The sequence below is a fragment of the Hyaena hyaena genome, unplaced genomic scaffold, assembly GCF_003009895.1.
Source record: "Hyaena hyaena isolate Hyena2069 unplaced genomic scaffold, ASM300989v1 scaffold_349, whole genome shotgun sequence".
NCBI classification, from domain to species: domain Eukaryota; kingdom Metazoa; phylum Chordata; class Mammalia; order Carnivora; family Hyaenidae; genus Hyaena; species Hyaena hyaena.
In genome coordinates this window covers 1,349,905-1,376,016 of record NW_024080982.1, presented here as the reverse complement: position 1 = coordinate 1,376,016, position 26,112 = coordinate 1,349,905, and the positions used below count along the sequence as shown (strand labels likewise).

General features: G+C 35.8%; 1 protein-coding gene across 1 annotated transcript in view; it reads right to left on the bottom strand.

Annotated features, from left to right (window-relative positions):
- The window catches only part of USH2A (usherin), a 231,186-nt gene that overhangs the window by 154,106 nt on the left and 50,968 nt on the right, over window positions 1–26,112 (bottom strand). The window contains exon 4 of the mRNA XM_039249900.1: window positions 11,124–11,256. Within this exon, the coding sequence (XP_039105831.1) occupies window positions 11,124–11,256 (133 nt within the window). The remainder of the gene's footprint in view (window positions 1–11,123; window positions 11,257–26,112) is intronic.

Here is a 26,112-nt window from a genome sequence, read left to right as displayed (position 1 = left end):
ATAGGGAAAAATGCTGCAAAAATTACCTTGATAAGATCTAGATTATATGGCAGAGGTGGATAAATATAGCAGTGGGAATTTATAGTAGTTCTTTTATTACTTGTTTTAATTTCCTAGTGAAGTGGAAGGTAATATCATCAGCTGAGAGTCAGGATAAGAAGTAAATTTAAGGAGAGAACAAAATGTGTACACAGTTACCATAAGACAGAGAAAGTGAATGGATAAAGGAAATAAGGAATGATTCCAGGGCAGCATCAGGGGCGCATATGAGGTTTATGGTCATAAAGGTCATAAGTCATCCTGATTGGGTTTATTTAACCAATACAGGGGTGTCGCCACACTAACACTAGCAAGTGAGGAAAAAAAGCAGAGGAGTCAAGGTGTGTGTAAGGAAGTGATTCTAATATTTGAACATGACACTGAAGCTCAATAAGAAGGGATAGAACACAACAAGGGAGTGAGAGATGGGAAAGTTGTTTCAGCCAATTAATTAAAGATCCCAGAGGTGTTAAAGAATTGCTGGATTCAGGGCACCAGAGGGTGCAAGTTGATAAATACTAGCATACATCCAACAGAAAAAGAAAATGCACAATACTTATATACTATACAAAGTGATTAAAACACCCCTTCTGGAAAAAGAGAGCTCTAGGAGGCACAGACATGAAAAGTAACAATTTAAAAAGTGAAGAATTCTCAATACTTTTCATCTTTAAATATTGACAGTGAATAGATTTCAGGCAACCAAAATAAAACAAACAAACAAATTAAAAAACAGGTTAAAAGTTTTAAAAGCCAGAGGTACAGTTAGGGTCTCAAAAGGCCAAAAAATACTCCACAAAAAGGTATAAGAGATAACTCCAAGCTGAATGCCTAAATTCCACAAAAATAACCCTTGAGGCCAAGTAATGGGTACCTTCTAGGTCCAGAGAGTGAAAGACTAGCCACAGCTGAGACAGCATCACAGAGAGCAGAGTTAAAGTGAAGAATTGGACAAAGAAAGAAGAGAGGCACAGATTAGATGCTACATTAATGGCTGGACTTCAATTTTGGATTAAGACATGGCTAGATGCAAGAGACCATCACTTTGCCACCAACCCAATAACCCAACTATGCCAGAAAAACTATAAAATCATTCTTAACCCCTTAGGAAGGAGAGGATACAAAGAAATCTAAACAAATTAAATTCTGCAAAGAAACAAGCCTTTCATAGGATCGATGAGACCCAAGATGACTGGTCTCCCTACCAGAGAAGCAAGAGGTGGGAGACAGCCATAGTAGGCTGGAACAACACCTTGGAATTCCAAAGAGCCCAAGCACACAGTGAGTCTGCACCCATTCTGATTCTATCCTCAAACATCTGAATCCAGTGGTGAACAACATAATATTAAAACTGTAATAAAGCCCACATCCAGATGAACTTCAAATCAGTTTGATGTTATTCTTCTTCTACTCACTTCCCCCAACACATACACAGGTGCAGGTGTACCCATGCGCACACGCGTGCGCACGGACACACACACACACTCTCTCTCTCTCTCTCGGAGCCTGATAGAATCATCAGTGCTCTTTTCTCTAGAGGTAAATATTCATTTCTGTCTTTCCAGTCCTGTACACAATGTCTACTACACAATAAAAATATTTTCAGACACATGAAGAAGAAAATGTGGTCTATTGTAAAGAGAGAAAACCATCAATAGGAGGTGATGCAGATATGGCTCAGACATTAGAGTTCTCAAATAAGGATATGAAAATACCTAAGACAACTACTAGAAGATCTAGTGGAAGTGGTGACTGATAATATGTGCAAGTGGGGGAAAATCTGAGCAGAGAGATTGCATCCACAAAAAATGTAGCCAAATAGGAATGCTGGAAATGAAAAGTATGATATTAGGAATGAAGAATTTTCTACATCAACTTAACAACAGCCTAAATTAAAAAAGAGAAAATGATCAGTGCATTTCAAGGCAGGTCCATGGAAAATACGCAAAGAGAAACACCAAGACGAAATAGTAGAGAAAACAAAAACAAACAATAATGTTCAGGATCTGTGGGATGATACCCAGTGCTCTAAAATAATTGTAACTGCAGTCCTAGGGAGAAAGGAGAAGGAAAATGGGGGAAAAATAGGAAAGAAAAATTTTAGAAGATGATTATCAAGAACATTTGAAAGTTATGAAAACATCATCTTACACATCCAAGAGTCTGACCAAACCTCAACCAGGGTAAATATAAGAAAAATTACACATAGGCACAACTTAGTCCAATTGTTACCATCCAAGAGAAAACCTTAAAAGCAGTAAGGGAAAAACAACATACCACATTTAAGTGAACATTGATATGAATGATTGCTTGGTATCTCATCAGAAAATATGAAGGACAGAAGACAATAAATTATAATTCTTTAAAGTGTTAAGAAAATGTAACAATTATCAACTTGGAATTCTATGTCTCGTGAAAATATCCTTCAAAAACAGAGACATGGGGCGCCTGGGTGGCTTAGTCAGTTAAGCGTCCGACATTCGCTTAGGTCATGATCTCGCGGTTCGTGGGTTCGAGCCCCGCGTCGGGCTCTGTGCTGCCTGCCAGCTCAGAGCCTGGAACCTATTTCAGAGTCTGTGTCTCCCTCTCTCTCTCACCCTCCCCTGCTCACGCTGTCTCTCTCTCTCTCTCTCTCCTAGAAATAAATAAAAATATTTAAAAAAAAAAAACAGAGACAAATTAAAGACATTTTCAAAAACTGAGTTTGTTTCTAATGGACTGAATTATAAGTGATGGAAAAGGAAGCACTTAAGGCTGAGGTTAAATAACACCACATGGAATACAGGAGTTTCAGGAAACAATGACGCATACCAGAAAAGGCTAATCTTTAAAGAGAAAAAAGAAATTATTTCATGGGGTTTATGTACACAAAATACAGCACTTTCAAACATGTAGCACATCACTACTCTAAACTTAACATTTTCCCTCCTCACCCCAGGGAAATTTTGACTTTGAGCCAAAAAAAAAGATATAGTTTACAACCATTATTTAAAAATACTTAAGTTTCACAAATCAATAAGCTTTAACATCTAAATTAACAATATTTATGATAGCAAAATTGTATGAAGTACCTTTCATGAACCAAGAACATATTATTTGTAAGTTTTACAAGTACCTTGAAAACTATGTACACACATGACAAATTAGAAAAATTAGGGAAACAAATCAGGAAATTGGACTGAGAAATAAAATTCTTTTAAAGATTTTTTTCTAATGTTCATTTATTTTTGAAAGAGACAAACAGAACACGAGAGAGAGAGAGGGAGACACAGAATCTGAAGCAGGCTCCAGGCTCTGAACTGTCAGCACAGAGCCAGATGCGGGGCTCAAACTCATGAACTGTGAGATCATGACCTGAGCTGAAGTCAGATGCTCAACCAACTGAGCCACGCGGGAACTCCAAGAAGTAAAATTCTTTGCCAAAATCACTTGACTTTTTAAGAAGTAGAGCTGGGATTCAAACCCAATTCTGTCTTATTCTAAATTCAATGCCTTGTTTCTTAGGTGCTAATTATTACAGCAATAATAATTTGTATGTCCAATAATTTAAATGCCCAGTGTAGATTGTGTTTTGCCAACCCATGTTTAATTCAGAGTATATTATACTACATACTCTTGCTTTCTCATGTAATAACATGTCATGAACCTACTCCTCTGCCTCTACAAATAGACATATTTCCTTTCTCTTAGTTTTGCACACTTTTCCATTGTAAGTATAACTTAAACTTTACTTAATCAATTTCCTTTTGAAGTGTTTAATTGGTTCCAATTATTTGCTACTTTAATTCTACAATGAGTACTTTTGAGTACATATTTAAGGTTTTCTCTAATTATATTCTTGAGATATATTCTGGAAGTAGAATTCTTGGATTAAATTGTCTTTAAATTTTTACTTATTGTAGTTTGCCAGATTATCCTAAACTCTTTCTACACTAGTATCATCTCTTTTTTATTCCTTGCCAAATTAAGCATAAAATTATAAGCATTGTTTAAATTTTAAATTCTCAGCTTACTCGTCAGATGTTTTCAATATTTTCCTATAGTGTTTCTTCCCATGGTATCATGCTAACAACAGTCTTAAATATGCCAGAATTATAGAAACATTTGCCTTCATCTTCCTCTACTACCCCTGATGACATACTTTGCATTTACATTTTAACTCATCTGCAGTTTTTATTTATTATAGTTGTAAGGAATACATTTATCTTTTTATTTTGTAACATAGTTGGCCAATTGTCCTGATTTATTGCTAGAAATCTTCTCTAGGATAATCTGAAACACCAACTTAATCTTCAAATAAACCCCTCTATACCTATATATGCCTTGTTTCTATACTCTCCTTCCATTCCATTAACCTATCTTAGTTAATCAATTTCCATACTTTTCGTTTTTTCAACCTAATACCAAAAAACTCAGAAAAATTTTATAATCTCAACTAAAAAGAAAATGTCAGATGTTTCAATATTTTCCTTTCCTTTCCTCTATATCCAAGTGAGGTTAGACATATTAACCCATGGGCCACCAGCAGAAATTAAAATAGTATTTCAACTAAAGAATGAAAAACAAGCAGATGAATAAGACACAGCACACAGCAGAAAACAGGAAAGGGAAAGGAAGTTGGAGTTAGCGTTAGATGATTATCCTTTTCCTCCTTGCATATTCACTTTCACAGAGAAACGAAAAATCTTTATTGATTCTTTAATTACCAATGCATTTCTTAAGAAAGTGCTACCCACTTATAAATGCATAACATGGAAATTCCCAAATGTAAATTAGGGGAATTAGAACTCTGTTGATAAATGAGTTCAGAAGTAGCCATGAAAAGTTTAAATTCACTAAATCTTGTGTTTTTAAACTCAAAATTGGAGGGCTGTTACAGTTTATTACCACAGTGAAATTAAAGACTTCTTACAATTACATGTCTGCTTCCATAACTCCTTCAGGTTTTATGTTCAATTGGAGACACTGAGATAAACTTGCACTGGAAGAAAATGCTCCAGGAAGAAACTTATACATATTGGTTGATAGAGATGGTCTAAAGTGTTCTCTATTTGTGTATTAAATAATCAACTCCATCAAAAAAGGTTATTTCATTAGCATATATGTATACATATTCCATTATTATGTATACAGGGGTCAGTGAAAAGCATCCATGTGGTCATTGATTAATATCCTAGGGGAGGTAAAGACAAGGCCTGCAGCAAAACAAAGTGTATTTGGCAACATATTTCCCTAGAAAGTTATGACAGAGATGAGACTCCACTAAAAAAAAAAACAAAAAACAAAAAAACAAAAAAACTCTGTAGCAAGCCAAAGTTGCTTGTGCAAAGTTGTTGCTTCCTGGGTAAAGAAACAGGGAAACAAGTTAAGCCCAACCAGAGAAAGAGAGGGAAGACATCTAGGTCTCCTAGGGGCCTTCGTTCGATATGCTAGTATTTGAGGCAGTGTATGTTCCGAAGCACAGACAGCCGGCCCCGCACTGCATGAGAGCACCCTTAATTCAGCTCGCAGTAATCTCTTGCACAATTACCTCTTCTGAATGAAACCATCTTGGATATGGACAAAAGTATGGAGGGCAGTGACTTAATTTTTTGATTAAAAAAAGGAGCGAGAGAAAGAAAATGATTTATAATAAGTCCGTGGGAACATTCTGTACCTATCTCTTTTCTGATTAGAGAGGTGGCATGGAGCCTGGCTCATTAGGCAGAAGTAATGAGCCAGTCTACATGCCATCTCTAATTAGAGAAAAGATACAGTAGGTACAACTGTACCTATAAATTGATAGAATAAAGACAAAAAATATTTTAAAGTACCCTTTCCTTTGTAGCACTCTGATGCCCAAATCTTAAGGAGAAAATTATAATAAAAACTAAGTTACCTTTGAAATCAACCCCTTCCCAATGATACGTTTTCTAATCAGAAGTTAAAATTATTTTTACATAGTTTAAAAACAAAGATCATATTCAGTCCACAGTGTCCTTTTGAAGCATTCATTGTGCTTTGAAGAAGAATAGAAGCAAGTCACTTCAACCCCACAGTGCATAGCAGACTAATTTATAGCACTATCGAATACTTTAAGCAACATTTGGTGCAATAAAACACTTTTAGAAGTACTAATGGGGATTAAATATTGAAATAAGGCTCACAAGATTTAATGTTTTATTAAGAAATTCTGCATGCAGGGTACTTTATAAAATTCTCCAATACGATAATTACTCACACCAAGTTTCTAAATATATAGTTTCCTTCAATTACGTCTTCACATAAGCTTAGTTTCATCGAAGAGCATATACAAATTAACTAGAGTTATGTCTAGACATTTTGTCTTTTCATCGCTCAACAATTCTACAGAAAGATATTGTTATTCTTCCTTACAATAAGAACATAGGTGTTACAGAGGCTAATAATAGCTGCCACTCATTGAGCATTTACTATATGATAAGCAACATATACTACTCATACATGATTTCATATAATTATTATTATTGTCCTATGAATTATTTATGAAAACATCACTTAACAGATTAAAAACCTGAGATTTAAAAAGGAGACATATTTTTATCAAAGGCACACACCTGGGTTGGATTCAGGTCTAAGTTTTTTGACACCAGAGCTAGGGAATTTAACCACGGAGTTTTAGAATTTACTTTGAATATTAAAAATATACATCTTTTTTCGATAAGCTATTATCTAGGTTATAGAAAACTCGGGCAATAGGGGAACATAAACTGAAATTCTGCATTACTTCAAAATTAATGACACTTATAAATAACTATGTGGCAATTCCAAAGCCATGACCACTTATGCATTTATTGAAAGTATTTGAAGGGGCGCCTGGGTGGCTTAGTCGGTTAAAGCATCCTACTTTCGCTTTGGTCATGATCTCGCAGTTCGTGGGTTCGGGCCCCGCGTCGGGCTCTGTACTGACTGCCAGCTCAGACCCTGGAGCCTGTTTCAGTCTGTGACTCCCTCTCTCTCTGACCCTCCCCTGCTCACGCTGTTTCTCTCTCTCTCTCCTAGAAATAAATAAAACATGAAAAAAAAAAAAAGTATTTGAAAAAACTGATCATTTACTATATGCAACCAGAAGGACGGTATAACTATTAGAATTAAACTTTAGGGGCGCCTGGGTGGCTCAGTTGGTTAAGCGTCCACCTGGGCTCAGGTCATGATCTCACAGTTCATGGGTTCGAGCCGCACGTTGGGCTCTGTGCTGACTGCCAGCTCAGAGCCTGGAGCCTGTTTCAGATTCTGTGTCTCCCTCTCTCTCTATCCCTGCCCTCCTCTGTCTGTCTCTCTCAGAAATAAATTTTTAAAAAAATTTTTAAAAAGAATTAAAATTTAGCAAAGTCAATGGACTTATTTAAGGTCAATATAAAAATTGATGGTATTTCCATATGTTTGCATGTATAGGAGGATTAGGAGGAACTTAACGGAGGACCATGGGGGAGAATAAGGGGGGAAATAGTGGGGGAGAGAGAGGCAAACCATGAGAGACTCTTGAATACTGATAACAAACTGAGGACTGATGGGTGTTGGGGGGAGGGGGGAGATGGGCATGGAGGAGGGCACTTGCAGGGATGAGCACTGGATGTTATATGGAAACCAACCTGACAATAAACTATTTGTAAAAAAAAAAAAATTGATGGTATTTTTATAGAATTAAAAACAAAAACCAGAAAAAAAGTTCAAAAACAATAGTAAGCATAACTGATGAGAAAAAAACAAGAAATAATAGACCTAAGTCTTATAAATGAGCGAAACTTCTGGACCGAAAACTAACAACAATAGGGTGCCTGGGTAGCTCAGTTGGTTAAGCATCTAACTCAACTCTTGATCTCAGCTCAGGTCATGATCTCATGATCCATGAGGTCAGGCTTAGCACTGGTGGTGCAAAGCCTGCGTGGGATTGATTCTCTCTCTCTCTCTGTCTCTCAACATAAAAAAAATAAATTTAGAAAAACTAAAGACATTTTTAAGAGAAATTAAGAAATACATTTTGTTCATGGATTGGAAGATCTGATATCATACAGATACCCATTTTCCCAAAATTGAGTTTATGATTTAAATCTCAGAATCTTTGTGAAAATTGTAAAACTGCATCTAAAATTCATATAAATAGCCAAGACAATATTGAAAGAAAAAAACATAAAATTAAATACTTTCAGATTTTAAGACTTTTACAAAACTACAATTATAAAAACTAAATGTTGTGAATCAAATATGGGCAAACAAATCATTGGAACAAATAGAGAGCTCGGGAGCAAACCATCTTCACATATGCAGGTACATGATTTGTGACAGTTACCACTCATTGCAGGGGAGTGAAGACATGATCTGTTTAATAAAAATGATTCTGGATCAGTTAGATATTCAAGTGAGAAATACAAAATGAATCCTGACCCCCTACCTCATAAAATACCCAAAATAAAGTCAGACAGAAAACAGACCTAAATTTGAGATGTAAAATAATAACATTTCCAGATAAAATGTAAAAGTAATATCTCCACGATATCAGGGTGTACAAAGATTTCCTCAACTGGACATACAAATATTAAGTATAAAAGAAAAATTAGTAAATTGGACATCATTAAAATTAAGAGCTTCTGTTGATCAAAGAATGCCATTAAGTTTTCAGCAACTACAATGTGCCAGATTCTAGAAAAACAATGCTTTTCATAAATAGCTTTATTTGATCCTCACAATGGAACTGTAATGTCATCATCATTGTTTCAAATTTAGAGTAACTAAAAGAATACAAAATCACTAACTCAAAAAGTTACATGCACCCCTATGTTTATAGCAGCATTATTTACAATAGCCAATATTTGAAAGCAGCCCAAGTGTCCATTGGTCCATTGGTTAATGAAAGGATAAGAAGATTTAATATGTAATACACACACACACACATACACAGGAATATTATTCAGATATAAAAAAAGAATGAAATCTTGCCATTTGCAATAACAAGGATGGAACTAGAGAGTAGAATGTGAAGCAAAATTAAGTCAGAAAAGACACATATACAATTTCACTCTTATGTGAAATTTAAGAAACAAAATAAGCTAAGGTAAAAAAAAAAGAGAGAGAGAGAAAGAGAGAGAGAGGAGACAGAGACAAATCAAGAAACAGACTCTGAATTATAGAGAACAAACTGATGGTTACCAGGGGGGAGATGGGTTAAATAGGTGATGGGGATTAAGGAGGGCACTTGTCGTAATGAGCATTGGGTATTGAATCACTATATTCTACACCTGAAAGTAATATTACACTGAATGTTAACTGGAATTTAAATAAAAACTTAAAAAGTACGTAAATTAAATAAATTTGGGGTAACTACAGTTTAGAGTCATTTAAAAATTGTTCCAGATCACATAGCTAGTAGGTGGGCAGTTGGGACTTGAACTCAAGCTGACAACAGAGTGTAAAGTCTTAAGGAACTATGCTATCAGTTGCTCAAATGCCTATGTAAGTGTGTGTGTGGGGGGGGGGGGGTGTGGTGTGTGTGCGTGCGCGCGCGCATGTGTGCACAATAGAGATCTAGAAATGAAGATATAGAAATATAGGCATGTATAGTGATTTCTAGCAAATAACGGCTAATAATATTGAACTATTAGGAATAATCTAAATGCTCATTATTAGGAGCATGTTTTAAAAGTTTTTGTTATGGCCATGCAATTGGGCACAATGCAGTCATTTTAAATGAGAAGGAATATTAACATGGAATGTTGTCCATAACATTTGGAGAGGAAGTGTTTCTTTTTAGAGGCCTTGGAGAAAGCATATGTATTATAATTTCATTTTTAGAGAATTATTTTTATAACCATATATCCAGCTCTATGTACTAAAGTTCTGGAAGGATATAAAAAAGTTAACTGTATCTATGAAGGTAGAAAACTGTAAAATATTTTCTATTTCATGGAGTTCTATATTATTTGAATTTTCTTATAATTAGTATTCATTATTTAATAATATAAAGTAATTGTTCCATTTTTAAAGTGAAGGTAATTTACAAACCATTGTGCTAATTATTTCAAGTTAATTCTAAATTCAATTTCTGAGTATTTATTTTTCAGGATGTAGTATATAATCCTTTAAACCTCTATGGCCTGTTTTTAGGATGGGAAGATATGAACATCACAAATCCAGCTTATTATTGTTGAATATTAAATTTCAATTTCTACTTAATATTCTAAAACCTACTTTAAAATCCAAACCAAAAAAAGAAAAGACTGAGAAAATATAGTTTATCACATATTGTTCCTATGTAAATATTGATCAGGGGCACCAGGGTGGCTCAGTCAGTTAAGCTTATGATTCTTGATTCTGGCTCAGGTCCATGAACTCAGTTTCATGAGATCAAGCCCCACGTCAGGCTCTGTGCTGACAGTGCAAAGCCTGCTTGGGATTCTCTCTTTCCCTGTTTCTCTGTCCTTCCCCTTCTCATGCTCTCATGTGCTCTCTCTCTCTCTCTCGCTCTCTCTCAAATAAACATTTAAAAGAAAAAAGAAATAAGTAAAACTTGATCATAATAGATACATTTTATTTTTAAACTTCCCCAGTATAGTGGTTGAAAAGTGACCTCCAAAAGGCATGTCCCCCTGGAATCTGTGACTGTGACTATATTTGGACATAGGGTCTTTGCATATGTAATTAGGGATCTGGAGAGGAAAGTATATAGGATCATGGTGGGCCCTACATCCAACCACACGTTCTCTTAGAAGAGAAGGGAACAGAACACAGAGGAGAGGGTCATGTAAACATGGCGGCCAAGGGGGCTATGCAGCCACAAGCCAAGGACGCTGTGGACTACTGAAAGCCAACAGAAAGAGAGGCATAGAACCAATCAGAACCTCCCGAAAAATCCAACCCTGCAAACCCTCGATTTCAGACCTGTGGGCTCCAGAACTGTAAAAAGAGAATAAATGTCTACTTTATTAAGCTCCCAACCGGTTGCTGCTAATTTGTTGCAGCAGCGCTAGGAAACAAATACACCTAGATATTTAAAACAATTATTTTTGACACTTTCTTAAGGAATACTATAATTAGACAAAATAAGTAATTTTCTGAAGTCAGAATCTTACCATTTAAACTCTGTCCTATTTGCGTAGTACCAGAGGCAAAATCTGTAATTGAACCACTTAGAGTTATTGCAGCAAATGCTGTATTATCTTCCTCCAAACCATTGATGAAGAAACTGATTTTTCTCTGATGCACCTGCAAGAAATTATCACATTATTTTAATTACATAACCTTGTATTTTATCATAACTACATTTCAGCAGTGTTTCACAAGTTAATTTCCTACTTCACTACTTTCTTCAGTTGGAATGACTGAAAACAATTTATCTTAATGGCTCAGTGATATATTTGTATGTCTATATATCTAGATATGAACCTACATATTATAGTTTTATGCTGTGATTTCTACTAGGGTATTTACAGGTATACACAATTTTTTGTCTCATATGTTTGGCAGCACTGTTAGGTCTTCATAATTTTTTGAGAATATAGTGTTTCTTTATATACTAGTTAAATTTGTTATAACCATAATTGGAAAATATAGAAATAAATGCAAAAAGTACAAATATTCAAAACTAAGTATGCCAAAAATGTATAGCCTATGGATATAATTCAATTTAAGTTGCTAATAAAAAATGCTTCCTGTAAACATTTCCTTTATAGTATTGGCGTCATAGTTGATGATTTTCAGTTGTTATTTCCCCAATACAGAAGAGAAAAATCTGACAATGATATTCTAGACTAATTAATCAGGGATTATCAACTCTCTACATCAGGGATCAACACTTTTTCTGTCAACAGTCAGAGGATAAATATTGTCTTTTTTCAAACCAAGTGATTTGATTTTGTGATATAAATGATCCAGGTCACAGCTACTCAACTCTGCTCTTGTAATAGGAAAGCAGCCAGAGACAATACATATGTGAGTTAAACATCTGACCAACCAGATTTGTTCTATGAGTTGTGGTTGGATGACCCCTGAATCATACCCTAACTGTAAAATTATGAAGTCATGAAATTTTGCTTATGTGTCATGACCCCTGAATAGCCAACTCAAACTGTTCTGCAGACAACTTCCTAGATGGTATTAATACAAAATCTTCAATGATTACACATATTTCTGAACAAACTGATCAGCTATTTGACATCAACTTTAGCCTCTGCAAACAGTTTTGTTCAAGTGCATTTAACTTGAATGTAAAAGGAATCATTGGTGCTCTAGCAAGGAGCTGAAATGGCAAAACATGAGGATGGGGTAGAAATAGGAGGAGAAAGAGGAATATGTCATCCTGTAGGTGAAAGGTTAGATGCTAACATTTTAATTAAAAATATATCCAATCATAGCATTCAAATACTATTGTATTAAAACTTTCTCATAATAACTGATGAAAATAAATAACCATTCCCTAACATCTTTAGAATATTATGTGAGTGACTGTCTTAAGAACTCTTTTTAACAGCCCTCTCTCTCCAAACAAACCAACCAACCAACTAATCCTGACAGTTAACAACATAATTACTTAGGAATAGTAATTTTTCAAAAAGCTATTCAATATGGATTTTCTCCATACTATCGAATCTGCTTTTATTAAAATCAGGTAGTTCCTTAACTGCACTGACCCTGTGTTACATTTTACTTATTTATAAAACATAGCCTTGACATAAAGAACTAAAAACGCATGCCAACTCCTTGTGGGCCTGCATATATACCTCTGTGCTGGGTAGTAGGGCTGCATTTTTTTTTTTGCAGCCCATTTTTTACAGCCTGTTACTGTCATTTGGTGTTTGACTGTTATCATTATAAAAGATACAGGCTTTTCTACTTTGTTATTTGTAGCATTATCTCATGTTTTACAACATCTTCGCGCAACATGCAGGCACATGAAATATAACTAGTGAAAAGTTCTCGATGGTATTAATGCATAAAAAAGAATGTGGTTCCATCTCTACTGTCTTTACCCAGCCAAAAGCTGATGAACAGCCAATTTTCCTTTATCACATTAGCACAGCCATGAGGGAAACACATTTGTTCTACTCAGCTACACTAAAGATACTATTACCAATCTAACATATACATGTTTTATATCAGCAGTATTCTCAGAGCATGAGAGAGCCAACAATATATTAACACTAGCATGACAGTTTATTTAAGAAAAGAAAATTGTCTCTGTAGAGGGACAGAAGTTAGAAATGTATGGCTAAATCTCAGTGTCACTGGTCTAATAAAGGTAATAATTCTTAGGCTTTCTTTATAGCAGGTAACACTCCTGTGACAGTTCTGTCATATCATTCAAATAAAAATGTTGTCTTTTACAAGTTTAAGTGCACCTTTATTTTGAGTCAGATAGAAAGCATGTTTTTGATTTTCTATATTCACTGTATTATATCTGTAGTCAAGAGTTCAGGACCTTTTTTTTTTTTTTTTATCAACTAATCGCATATTTGCTTAGGAGAAGGATTCAGTGTCACTTGCAGTGAATTCTGGAAGGATGTTTTCACTTTGGTGGTACTTTCAAAATGATTAATGATGATCTCAAGCCACTCTCTTCTGTTGTCCCCTCCCATATCAACCACCTTTCTATAAATAAGATTACATCTTCTTCGGTGTTCTGTACCATGTTTTATATTCCAAGATTCTCTTAACTACTTTGCAATTCTGGTCTGGGGGCCCATCACACCAGAACTGTGAAGATGAGGGTAGTGCTTTGCAATATCTCATTCTGATGATCCCCTTGCCAGTTATTTAGAGGAATAGGAATACATGTGGTGGAATTTCTAATTTGTGAAAAAGAAAGCCTTCTGCTGAAGTAGACTTCACACCTATCTCAATTTCCACCCCTTGAGGCTTGGAGGAGTTTGTACATGTTTATTGGTGAGGCTTGAAGGAATGAATTGGCAAAGCCAGTAGCAGATGTAGAAAGGCCTTAAATCCCCTCAATAAGAGATTTAAAAAACACACTGGAAAAAAGATAGAGGGGAGCAGGTCATTCTCAATCCTTCATTTTCTTAGGGTTTCATATTTTATTTTAATTAATTTTTAGGCCAAATTCATGTCCCTGTGGTCATCTGTACTCATTCCTTTGAGCATAAAAGTGTATTCGATTTTTTTTTTTTAAGTAGAATACCTGACCATTCTTTTGTCTGATCAGAGAGGTGTAGAATTCCAGAAAGTCACACAATAGTGGAGAGGCTATCAAGAAAAAAATGCAATCAAGTACAACTGGACAGGTGTATCCTAATTGTCAATCATCTGATTCACTGGAATGCCAAATTTTTGTTGCTTTTCTACTTCTGCTGGCTACCAAAAATCCAAAGAAACTCTTATTCAGGCTGGGAAATAGAACACCTGTGCTAACTTCCTCAGCAGAGAAATAGTTTCCTTGTTGCCTCTATCTTTCTAATTTCAGTTTAATTCAATAAAGCATGAACCCAGCACTCAAACGGCCCCTATACATTGTACCAAGAAAATAAAGCCATGATCCTTTCTCACAAGGAGTTTGTATATATGAATAATTTTACAACACTAGGTAGTAGTGTTTGCATCACTATAAGCGATGATGGTTGCTTTTAAGTACTGACACATGCAGTTAATAAAGTGTTATCCTTTTCAAAGAGTTATTTTGAAAAGTTTGGCCTTAATCCATTCATGTATTGTGTATAATATGATTCTGGACATTTTCTATGGGACTTGTCTTTTCAGGACCAACTTACAAGCTTCCTAGAAATACCACTTTCATTCATTCAAAGGGTTTCATTTTGAAGCAACATTTTTTTATTTTATTTATTTTTCTGAGAGAGAGCTGGTGAGTATGAGTGCGTGTACACATACAAGGCAGATGGAGAGGGAGAGAATCTTAAGCAGGCTCCACACCCAGCACAAAATTCAATGCAGGACTCAAACTCATGAACCGTGAGATCATGACCAAAGCTGAAATCAAGAGTCAGATGCGTAACCAGCTGACACACCAGGGGGTCTGTAAAGCAAAACTATTTTAAGAATTTTGAATGGGGGCACCTGGGTGGCTCAGTAGGTTAAGCATCCGACTTCGACTCAGGTCATGATCTCATGGTCCAGAAGTTTGAGCCCCGTGTCAGGTTCTAGGCTGACAGCCCAGAGTCTGGAGCCTACTTTGGATTCTGTGTCTCCCCATCTCTTTGCCCCTCCCCCATGCATACTCTCTTTCTCAAACATTCAAAAATTAAAAAGAATTTTGAATAATACTTTTATAGATAAGATAAAGTGATCTGGCAACATATCTTGAATTCAAATAATTCAATAATTTTTTGAATCTTCAAAAAATAATGATGGATGATAGAAATATAAAGATCATCATTTTGAACACTAAGAAATTCAAACAAAAAAAATACTGTGATATGAATCTGAAGGGAAAACGTTGTGGAGGAAATATGTCTTGGACTTTCTGAAATAGAAATTCCTGAAATAGAATTTCTATTTCTAGGTTAACCAAAGCTCTGCAAAAAGGATTCTACTATTCCATCTATAATTTTTTAAGCATAAGGAAGGCAATTTATTCTAAAAACTCCGTAAGTTATTTTTAAATATCACATGTATGGGGGTGCCTGGGTGGCTCAGTCAGTTAAGCGACCAACTCTTGACTTCAGCTCAGGTCATAATCTCATGGTTTGTGAGACTGAGCCCCACATCAGGCTCTGCACTGATACTGTGGAGCCTGCTTGGGATTCTTGCTCCTGCTCTACCCCTCCCCTACTTGCTCACAAGTGCATGTGTGCACACATGCTCATGTTCTCTCTCTCTCTCTCTCTCTCTCTCTCTCTCTCTCTCTCTCTCAAAACAAATACTTAAAAATAAATAAAATTGGGGCACCTGGGTGGCTCAGTCATTTAAGCATCTGACTTTGGCTCAGGTCACAATCTCACAATTCGTGGGTTTGAGCACAGCATTGGGCTCTGTGCTGACAGCTCAGAGCCTGGAGTCTGTTTCAGATTCTGTGTCTCCCTCTCACTCTGGCCTTCCCTACTCATGCTCTGTCTCTTTCAAAAATAAACACTAAAAAAATAAAATAAAAAATATCACATCTATGTTTTATCCCCCTACCTAAGCCTGTGCGGGATGTCCCTCTTATTGCTTACTATCTGAAACCAAAGGTCTTCTGAGGTTTTTCCTTACTCATCCCACCCCAATTTTATTTCTAACTAATCATCGACAGCCAACCTCATCTAATTGAAGTCTCCCCCTTGTCTGGTGATCGCACAATGCTTGTTTCCATCTCTGTGTTTTGTTCAAGCTATTTTGTATGGGAATAACCTTGCTGCTTCCTCTCATCTACCTAAATTTGTACTACTTTTCCAAACATATCTCAAGTCCTGTATCTTCCAATAATCATTTTCCACCTATTTCAGCATTATAAATGTGTTCACATATAGTAAAATGTTAGACATTTTGGGCATTACAATTTTTATGTGTATTTTTCCTTTTTATCCTTACAACAATCCAATGAAGTTTTGTTATTACCTCTATTTTTAAAATAATGAAGCTGAATCACAGAGAATTGAAAACAAAAAGGTTACATTATTCAAGGTCACAGAGAAGGTCGGCTGTTTTAACCAATTTTTGTTAGTCAGTTAGACCCAATTAGCATTTTGAAGTCACAGCCATCTCATGTGTCAGAGCCATCCATGAGTCTCTCTGCTATAACTCCACACAGTGATGATTCCAGCTTCATGTCAAACACCTCCCACAATAAGAGTAACAACCCCTATGAACTACATAATCACTTGTCATTTTCCTGACACTGTGCTGACTGTATGTACTCACTTTACCTTGTTCACTTCTCAGACTATCAATATGCAGTGGTCCTACCCCCAAAATGAGGACTCGAAAGTTTAACTGCAGACTTGGGGAACCCTTTGATCTTTGAACAGCTTTTACTATTATAAATGATTAAACTGAAAAATATCTCTCTATAACTTCAATTCATAAGGTCCAGCACTAACTACTGAAGCCACCCCAAGCAAATCCGATCTCTCTTCCATGTGAAAGCTCACAGATGTAAAGAAAGATGTCGTTTTTCTCCTAAATCTTCTTCAGGATAAATGTGTTTCATTTGTGTGGTATTCTAAATATGACATGGTTTTGGGTCCCTCTCTTCTTAAAATGTGGCTCCAGAAATACTACAATCTCTACTTGTGACTTGACTTGCCAAACTGAAACAGGATTATCACCTTAATATAATCCAAAATTGCATGCTAGATTTTTGGCAATGACATCACACAGCTAAAACTGACAAATTATTAAGTTGAACTGATTATTCACTACAGTACTAAGTCTTTTCTTTTTTGCATCACTGCCTAAAGCACATCCACTCCTTCCTGTGTATATGCAGTTAGCTTCATGGACCCAAGGACAGAAATTTATATTTAACCAGGTTATATTTCATCTTGTTAGATTCAGCCCATTGCTCTAGGCTGTCAAAATCTTTTTGGACGCTATGCCTGTCATCAATGTATTTACCATCTTCCAAGATTTGTGTCATTTGCAAATTTGATGAGCGTGCCCTACGTGCTGGGCAGAAGCTCAATAAATACTAATTGATTGATTGTCTAATTGATACTCCAAAAATAAAACCTCCAATCTACACTGTTACAATTCTAAGCAGTAAAGGCACCATTTTCTAACAGATAAATGTGTCATATAAGGATTCATCACCTTTACAGAGTTACCTTGTTTACTAACATGAGTTTTTATATGATTATAAATACTCCAGCCTATTAAATATTCCCTTTTAAGCTACATGTATACAAACTATGAATAAAAGGGTTGAGGAGATCATTCAGGGAAAGTTGATTTGGCACAAATTAATCATTTGGGCTGCCCTCAAAAATTAGGAATGTGCGTGTGTTCCCATTACTGGTTTGATTCAGTGAGTAACTGCTTATATTTTCACTCCTTCTGACCACACGAAAGATGCTACAGGGAAATAACTGTATACACAGATAAGCTTTTCAAAGATTTTTCTTGTTTTTGTTTCCACTTTTTATTTTCCATGAGCTCATAGGTCTTATTTCAACATTTACTCCTATGCTGGCCTCCTCTTCTCCCATTCACCCATCTTCCCATCCCTTCTCTTCCTATCCCTGTTCCCTATACATACACACTTCTGTTTTCTTTCCTGAGTAACTCAGACAAGCCCGGCCCTTGATGTGATCTATGTCTAAACGTATTACATTATCACGCTGTATGATGCTTTGGATTTGCTAGTCTCCCCTTCATGTCTATTAAAGCTCTCTATATACTACAACCTCATACAAACAAGCCTCCAATTTACTCTATCTCTAAAAATTTAACATAGGAATGTAAGTAGTTTTCTTCATCCTATTTTGACTGCATATGAATATCTTATAGCCACTTCTTCCCAAACTGTTAAACTCCTCTCCTTCTCTCTTAAAAAAAAAAAATGCAATTAGTTTACACAGAGATGTGACAGAAAATCTGTCAATCATCTGATTTATTGTTGATTTCCTAGGGAATAGGGACAGAGCCAGCCCATTTTCTGTAGATACTGCCTAGGAACATTTCACACACATTCCACATTAAGAATGTTTTTTTGTGTACAGATGATCACAGTATTTTACATGCTCAATTATCTCAGTATCTCATTGGTTCCTTTTTCTATTTCATCTATACAGAACAGACGATTTCCAAAAAATAACTAGACTTAGCTGTAAAACAATCTTAGAAACCTTTTCAGTATTTTATATCCTAAAATCTGGAAGTTATTTGTTATAACTATAATTACTTCTCCTTAAAATAAGTCAACTTCTTTTGTCTTTAATATTTAGGAAGGAAACCACTCATCATATCTTTCATGAAAAACCATAGCTTTTTTGAAAATTGTTCTGTTGTTTGAATATTTAATAAGCACATTATAATATGCAAAGTGTTATACTACACATAAGGGATATATATATAAAACAGATCTTTTCCACAAGGAATTTACAATCTGTAATGGAAATGGGCCTATAAAAATACTTCCAATGCAAGGTGGTAAATGCAATATGAATAACGTGCTTAGAGACAAAGATGAGAAACAGGGATATAATCTGAGTATCCTGCTCCTCCAAAAACATTTCCCTCCATCCCACAACAGTGATATTCCTCAGATGAGTTGTCTATATTTGCTTTGTCTGGTTTCTTTTTCCTCATTCTCTTTGTAATGCAGCTCAATTAGTAGTTTGTTTTTATTACTTAAAAAAACGATCTCAGAGGCACCTGGGTCGCTCAGTGGGTTAAGCCACCAACTTCGGCTCAGGTCGTGATCTCGTGGTTCATGATTTCAAGCCCCGCATCGGGCTCTGGGCTGACAGCTTGGAGCCTGAAGCCTGCTTCAAACTCTGTGTCTCCCTCTCTCTCTGCCCTACCCTGCTCACACTCTATCTCTCTCTCTCTCAAAAATAAATAAATGATTTATAAATAAATAAAATAATGAATAAATAATATTCATAAATAAATAAATGAAAATAATAAAAAATATTTAAAAATATTTTTAAAAAACTATCTCAAAATAATAGGTAAGTTGCAAGAACAGTATAATATTATTTTTCTGAAACATTTGAGGTTAAATTTTGGTCATAGCCCATTATCCTTACATATTATAGTATACTTACTATTTAAAAACAAAGACATTCTACATAAGCACGGTACAATCATCAAAATCAGAAAATTAACACTAACACACCCCTACCATCTTATCTTCAGACACCACTCAAGTTTTGCCTATTGTTCCAAAAATGTTCTGTATGGATAAAAATAAATAAACAAAATAAAAATTTTGTCCTGTCCAGAATCACATGTTGCATTTAGTTGTCATGACTCATGGGACTCCTTCGATCTGGAACAATTCTTCCATCTTTCCTTGACATTTATGATCTTAGTACTGTTGAAGACTCTAGTCTAGTTATTTTGTACACTGCCTCTCAGTTTGGGTTTGCCTAATGCTTTCTCATGGTTAGATACAGATGATTCAGGGATCTTTGCATTTTATCATGTATTACATAATTTCTATTTGTTCCAATATTAATGATGACTTTAATCATTTGAATGAACTGTCAGGCTTCTCCACTGTAAAAATACAAAATTTCCCTTTGCCATTAAAAAGCATTTTTGAACTTATATTGAGACTGTATAAATATCCTGTTTCTAATTAAATTTTCATTATTTACATGTATTTCTATCTGTGTAGATTCATGAATCTGTTAATCAGTGGGATATAATACTCTCAACATGCATTTCAATGCTCAGGTTTTTCCATATTGAGACAGAAGAGGCCCCCCGAACATGGATTCTGTGTCACATTGACACATCCTCATAATTCTTTGATTATCCCCTTGCTTTCTCACACAAGATATTCTAGGATCATCTTTACTACCTTGCCCTGGCATTAGCCATTTCCCCAAGAAATTCTGGTTTAAGATGAGTGACTCTAAGGAACAAAGATCATTGCTAAGTTACACTCATGCCATTTGGATGTTATTCTCCCAGACCCTACCACTCCCTGTCAGTAGACAGAGTTAGGGAATGTGAAGATACATAGATGCATAGACAGACATTAGATACACACATATATACATTTACTTCTATATTATTTCTACATCTATATATGTATGCACACACACACACACACACACACACACATGACATGAGATTATACTGATGAATTCAACTCTAATCCAACACCCTAGGATTCATTCTATTCTTTCCATATTTGTAACTTCCTTCTCTGAAAGGGAGAAATCTGCTACCCCTTCTCCTCAGGATGTATACATATTTGATGAATAACTAATATCCAGTTGTCATGGTGTCTCTGCCCCCAAAGACATGTCTTTATCACACTCAGGTCCTGCCATCTGTGCCTAGGTACTTAAAGCATTCCCCCAACCACTCACTCTCCAACACCCCAACATCTGTATGTCTGTCACATCATCAAAACTCCATTATCATGGTCACCAATAATTTCCATGAGGCTAAAACCGAATAGTACATTCCCAGTTTTCATCTTATTTGAAACACCAGCATTTGCCAGAGCTGATCGTTCCCTCCTCCTTGAAACACGTATGTTGTACTTGGCTACAAGTACAAGCTCACTTAATTCTCCTCTTATCCTTCAGGCTGATCTTCTCAGTCTCCTCTGCTAGGATCCCCTTCTTGGGCCTATAAATGTAGAAGTGCCCCAAGATTAGGTCCTTGCTCCTCTTCTTCCTACACATATAAGTTGTTCCTTGATAATATCATCTTATCTCAATGCTTTAAATAGTATCATTAGGTTGATTTTTCCTAAATGATTATCTCTATCTTAGACTTCTAATCTATACCCCTGCATCCATCTTTATATTCAGTATCTCTTCTTGGAAGTCTATTAGGCATTTCAAACATAAATATTCCAAAATAGAGCTCTGCTCTTATGTCCCAACCTTCTTCTTCCATTGCCTTCCCCCACATTGGAACAGTGCAACTCTTTTCTCCCAATTGTTTAGCCCCAAATCCTTGGAGTCCTCTTGACTCACTCCTCTCTTTCCCTCATGCCTCTCAACTATTCCATCAAATCCAGCAAATCTAGAGGTTCTATTTCCAAAATACATCCAGAATCCACTCAATGCTCAACACTCCTCTTGCTGTAACTCTGGCCCAAACTACCAGCACCCCACCCCTAGATTTTTACAGTTGCCTCCCTCCTACCTCCCAACAGGCCTCCCAGATTTAGTATATGTTCTCCTTCGGTATATTCTCAACACAGCAGCCCAAGGATTCTTGCTAAAACAAAAGCGAATTGGGTCATTCATTTGCCAAAAAACATAAACAAAAACAAACAAACAAACCGAAAAAAAAAAAAAACCCACCTTCAGCGAGTTCTTACCCTGTATAAAAGTTAAAGTTCTACAAAGCCCTATCCAGTCTGGCCCCTTGTTACCTCTGGCTTATTTCCTATTAGGATATTCCTGTGCTCTCTGTTGAAGCTATACTGCCCTCCTCATTCCAGGAATTTATTTCCTTCAGTCTATGCATTTCTTTCTTTCTCTACTTACCATTATTCCTACAGACACCTGCGGACTCATTTCCTCATCCCTTTGAGATATTTCCTCAAATGTCATTTTAGCAAACTATTCCTAGTTACCCTATGTAGAACTAGAGCTCTGGATCCTTACTAACCCCCTTCCTATATGATTATTCTATTTATCTACACCTAACTTGCATATTTTATTTATTATTCTTTTTATTATCAGTCTCCTTTCCAAGCCTATAATACAAACTCCATGACAGGAGGTTGTTTTGTCTCTTTTTGCTGTTTTGTTCACTGCTATTCCCTCATTCTCCAGAACACTAACTAGCAACTATTGGGTACCCATTAAATTTTCATTAAATGAATGAAGCTTCCTCAAAAATAACTCTTGAAGGATTAATAGGAGTTAGCAAAGTACTGAGTGGTGGAGAATAGGGAAGAAGAGAGTTATAGGAGGAGAAAAAAACAAGAAACAAGAAAATGGAAGGAGCCTTACACATTATTCCAAGCCTTCCATTCATGCTGATCAATCTGCATTCATTATATTTTTTCCTTTTAATATGTTGAATTTAAAATCGCCTTCCTCACTTTTCCTCAAATATGTTCCACCTCTTAAAATCTCTTTAAATTGTAATGTTAATGTTGCAAATCACTAAGTCAAATTATGCTTGAAAGAGGATGAGAAAAATGGTGAACAGTAGATTTCTGTTTATACTTTCAGGGAATAAGCCAAAGGCCTGCCAAGAGAGTGATCTCACTCTTGACTCAAAGTCAGGAGGGCCATCAATCAAACCCTCAACATGAGGACAGATATATAGGAAATCATTTCTGTGTACATTCCAAAACTAAACTTCATGCCAGTACTCAATTGACATCTTCAAGATCCTGAACAGTAATTTGTAAGCTGAAATGGAGTCCTGTCATATAAATGAAACAGAGGTATAATGCCCACTTACAATCTGCACAAGTTACCTCTACAAAAATCTTCAACAAGGGTAGATTGGTCCATCAAATAATGAATTAATTAATTTTACATTCTTCAAAGTGCCACCTGTCTTCCAGGCTTTCTATGTTCTCTTAGATGTTTTTTTAGTAACTCCAGTGGTACTGTGCAAAATTTATTAAGAATAAACCTCATAAACTAAATGAAGAAGAGTCATTTGGGGGCAATGGAAAAATAGGAATCTCTTTAACCTCCTTTAAGTACTGTGTCATGAAATGTGATGTGAATGGCTTGGTCTTTAGAGACATTCTAGAATAAAGGATAAGGTGTTCAGACCCTTGTTTGAAGGTGGCGCTCTCTGCCCTGAAGCTGGTGAGAGAGCAATTGTCTAAGCAGTTTTTTCCTCCATTAGTAATGGTGAAGCACACACATTTAATTGAGTTTAGACCAAAATAATGACAACAGCAAATGGGCATTTTTTAAGGTAAGAATTATATCAGCCCGAAAAAAAAAAAGTAGCTGTTTATGGGTCAAATGAAGGACATTCAGCACTTTCTCTTACCCTACCCACTTGACAACAACAATAAAATGGAGATAATATCATCCATTTGGGCAAAATAAATGTATATTTTCATTACCATCTGAAGAACCTCCTATTAGGAATTGGATTACCAGATTCAAGGAGCACTCTTGAAAATTATACTCATTTTGTCTTTTATAATTTATATTTATTTAGTTCAATTCTTACATATTTCTTCCCAAGCCATTTTCCCCTATGGAAGCAACAGCTGTCAAAAAAAAAAAAATCTTTAAATTTGGTGGGGTTGTGTATTTAGAATAGATCATCTCTTTTAGAAAAACCTGGATTAGTCTTCTCCAAAGACTGGCAGGCCTCAGAAGTATGAGGTCCAGGATAAAGACTGTATTGGGAGGAAATATATGGATGGTCATTTTACTTACTAAAAAGAAAAATGAGGTTATAACTGTTTTCAGTACAGTTCTTTCTTTAGAAAGGGCAAACCACAAATAAAGGTAGATATTAAAAGGGGAAAGAATTAAAAGGGTGAGAATTATGAGGCTTCTAACATCTACTATAGAATTATCCAATATCTCTCACATAGTATTTGTGTCCTGGATATTTCTCTGAGGCTTTGAATCTCTAATACCTGTAACAACAGATATTTGTAGAATATAAGTAATATACACCTTTGCTTTCTTCAAATTTGCCTTAGAACATTTAAATACTCTAAGTTGAGATTTTTGGACATGAGGCTTTTTTCTAGCATAGGTTGTAGGGATGAAGGATTGTAGGATCTGCTTAGTCTGTATTTTTATGGCGATCTCAGCTTACATACCGTCACCTTGGAGAGATCGTTAATGCCCAGGCAGGCCCAATAACTTGTTACCATACAACTCTGTTGTAATTATTTGGATACTACTTTTCTCTCAATATATTTGTTTAGTTTTTTCTTTCTCCCTCACCATCCCTCAACAAATGTGTTCACACACACACACACACACACACACACACATTTCAATGCACTTGTCCCAGCTCAAGGCCTTTTTGACTTGAAGACATTTTTTTTTTTGAGACTCTAACATAACTTTTCCTATCTATGAGTTTTCTCCCATCCATTCCCTGTTTTCATTTCTGATACTGTGATTGTGTGTGTGGGGAGGGGGGGGGAAGGTTGTTGGATTTGTCTGTGGACACAATCGTCTTCACTCTAGACTGGATCCAATAATTCAAAGCAAGTACAGGGATGCAGTACAACTTTTCTTGGCACAGGGACTCCCTTTCATACAAGAGACAGCAATCTGCCTTCTTATGGCCTAGAACCTGCACACTGTGCTCAATGCTGAGGTCAAATGTCTCCACTGCCTGATTACAGCTGACCCACGCTGTTACCCAAAGTGCTGTTTGCCAAGTCATGATCCTGACCCTCTGTCAGATATGCTTACGTACACTACCCACAACACAGTCCTCTCCTCTGCCCCAACTCTTCCCTCCTGTGTGTATTTTGGGCTGTTTTTTTGTTTGTTTGGTTGGTTTGGTTTGGTTTTTTTGTTTTGTTTTGTCTTTTTGCCAATGTAATCTCATCTGCTTTCTACTTTCATTGGTTCCTGAAACAAATGTCATAATAATTGTATTCCTTTCTATACCTCACAGTAGTAACATTTTTGATCAGTTGCTGTTACATTTGAGTGAGCTAAAATTGTAAATCCCTTTCTCTGGGAAAAAAAGATAACAGCAAGACCTGATAAACTAACTGTAAGAAATGAATATAGGTACTGCCTAAGTACCTTATTTGTAATGCACTTGAGATCTTCTCAAAATTTCACTCTACCATTAGGCTTTCACACTACTCAGAATCAGTGTCTAAGTCATTTATACCATTAGACCAGATAGATGACAGCAACTTGTCAACAGAATTCTCAAGGATTTCTCTGAGGAACTAGAGTCTTACAAGGGGGAGAAAGTGTCATTCCATCTGAATCCAACCATTACACCAATTGACCTGAAAGCTAGAAAGGTTCTATTTCTCTAAGGAAAATAAAACAATTGGAAAGCTTGAGTATCCAATCAAACAAATTACATTTACCTCCCTAGAGGACTACACCACTTTTGCTCTAACCAGAATTTAGAAGGAATATATATTTTAATGGACAAGCTTAGCAAGGGATACCGTGAAGGAACAGAAAACAAAATTAATAAAACTGATATATAATTGAACCAAGAAGCCACGTAGGTATAAAACTCAATCTTACTTGAAATAACATTTTACATGAACTTAAATATAAGCACTGTTATTTAAAACTAGGTATTTATGGAATTAAGAGGGAAACTGGTAAGAATTCCAGTTTTATTTTGGGTTTTCATTAATGATCTGCAAGAGAATTAGTCTGTTAATGAAATCCATATATGACACTAAATTGATAGGTATTGCAAAAACGGCACTGAGAAACAACATAAAAGAAAATGTAAGAGGTTAGATATTGGGAAGGATCTTAGTATGATATTCACTCTATTTAAATGGAAGGTCATTCCAAACACACATTTTAAATAACATCT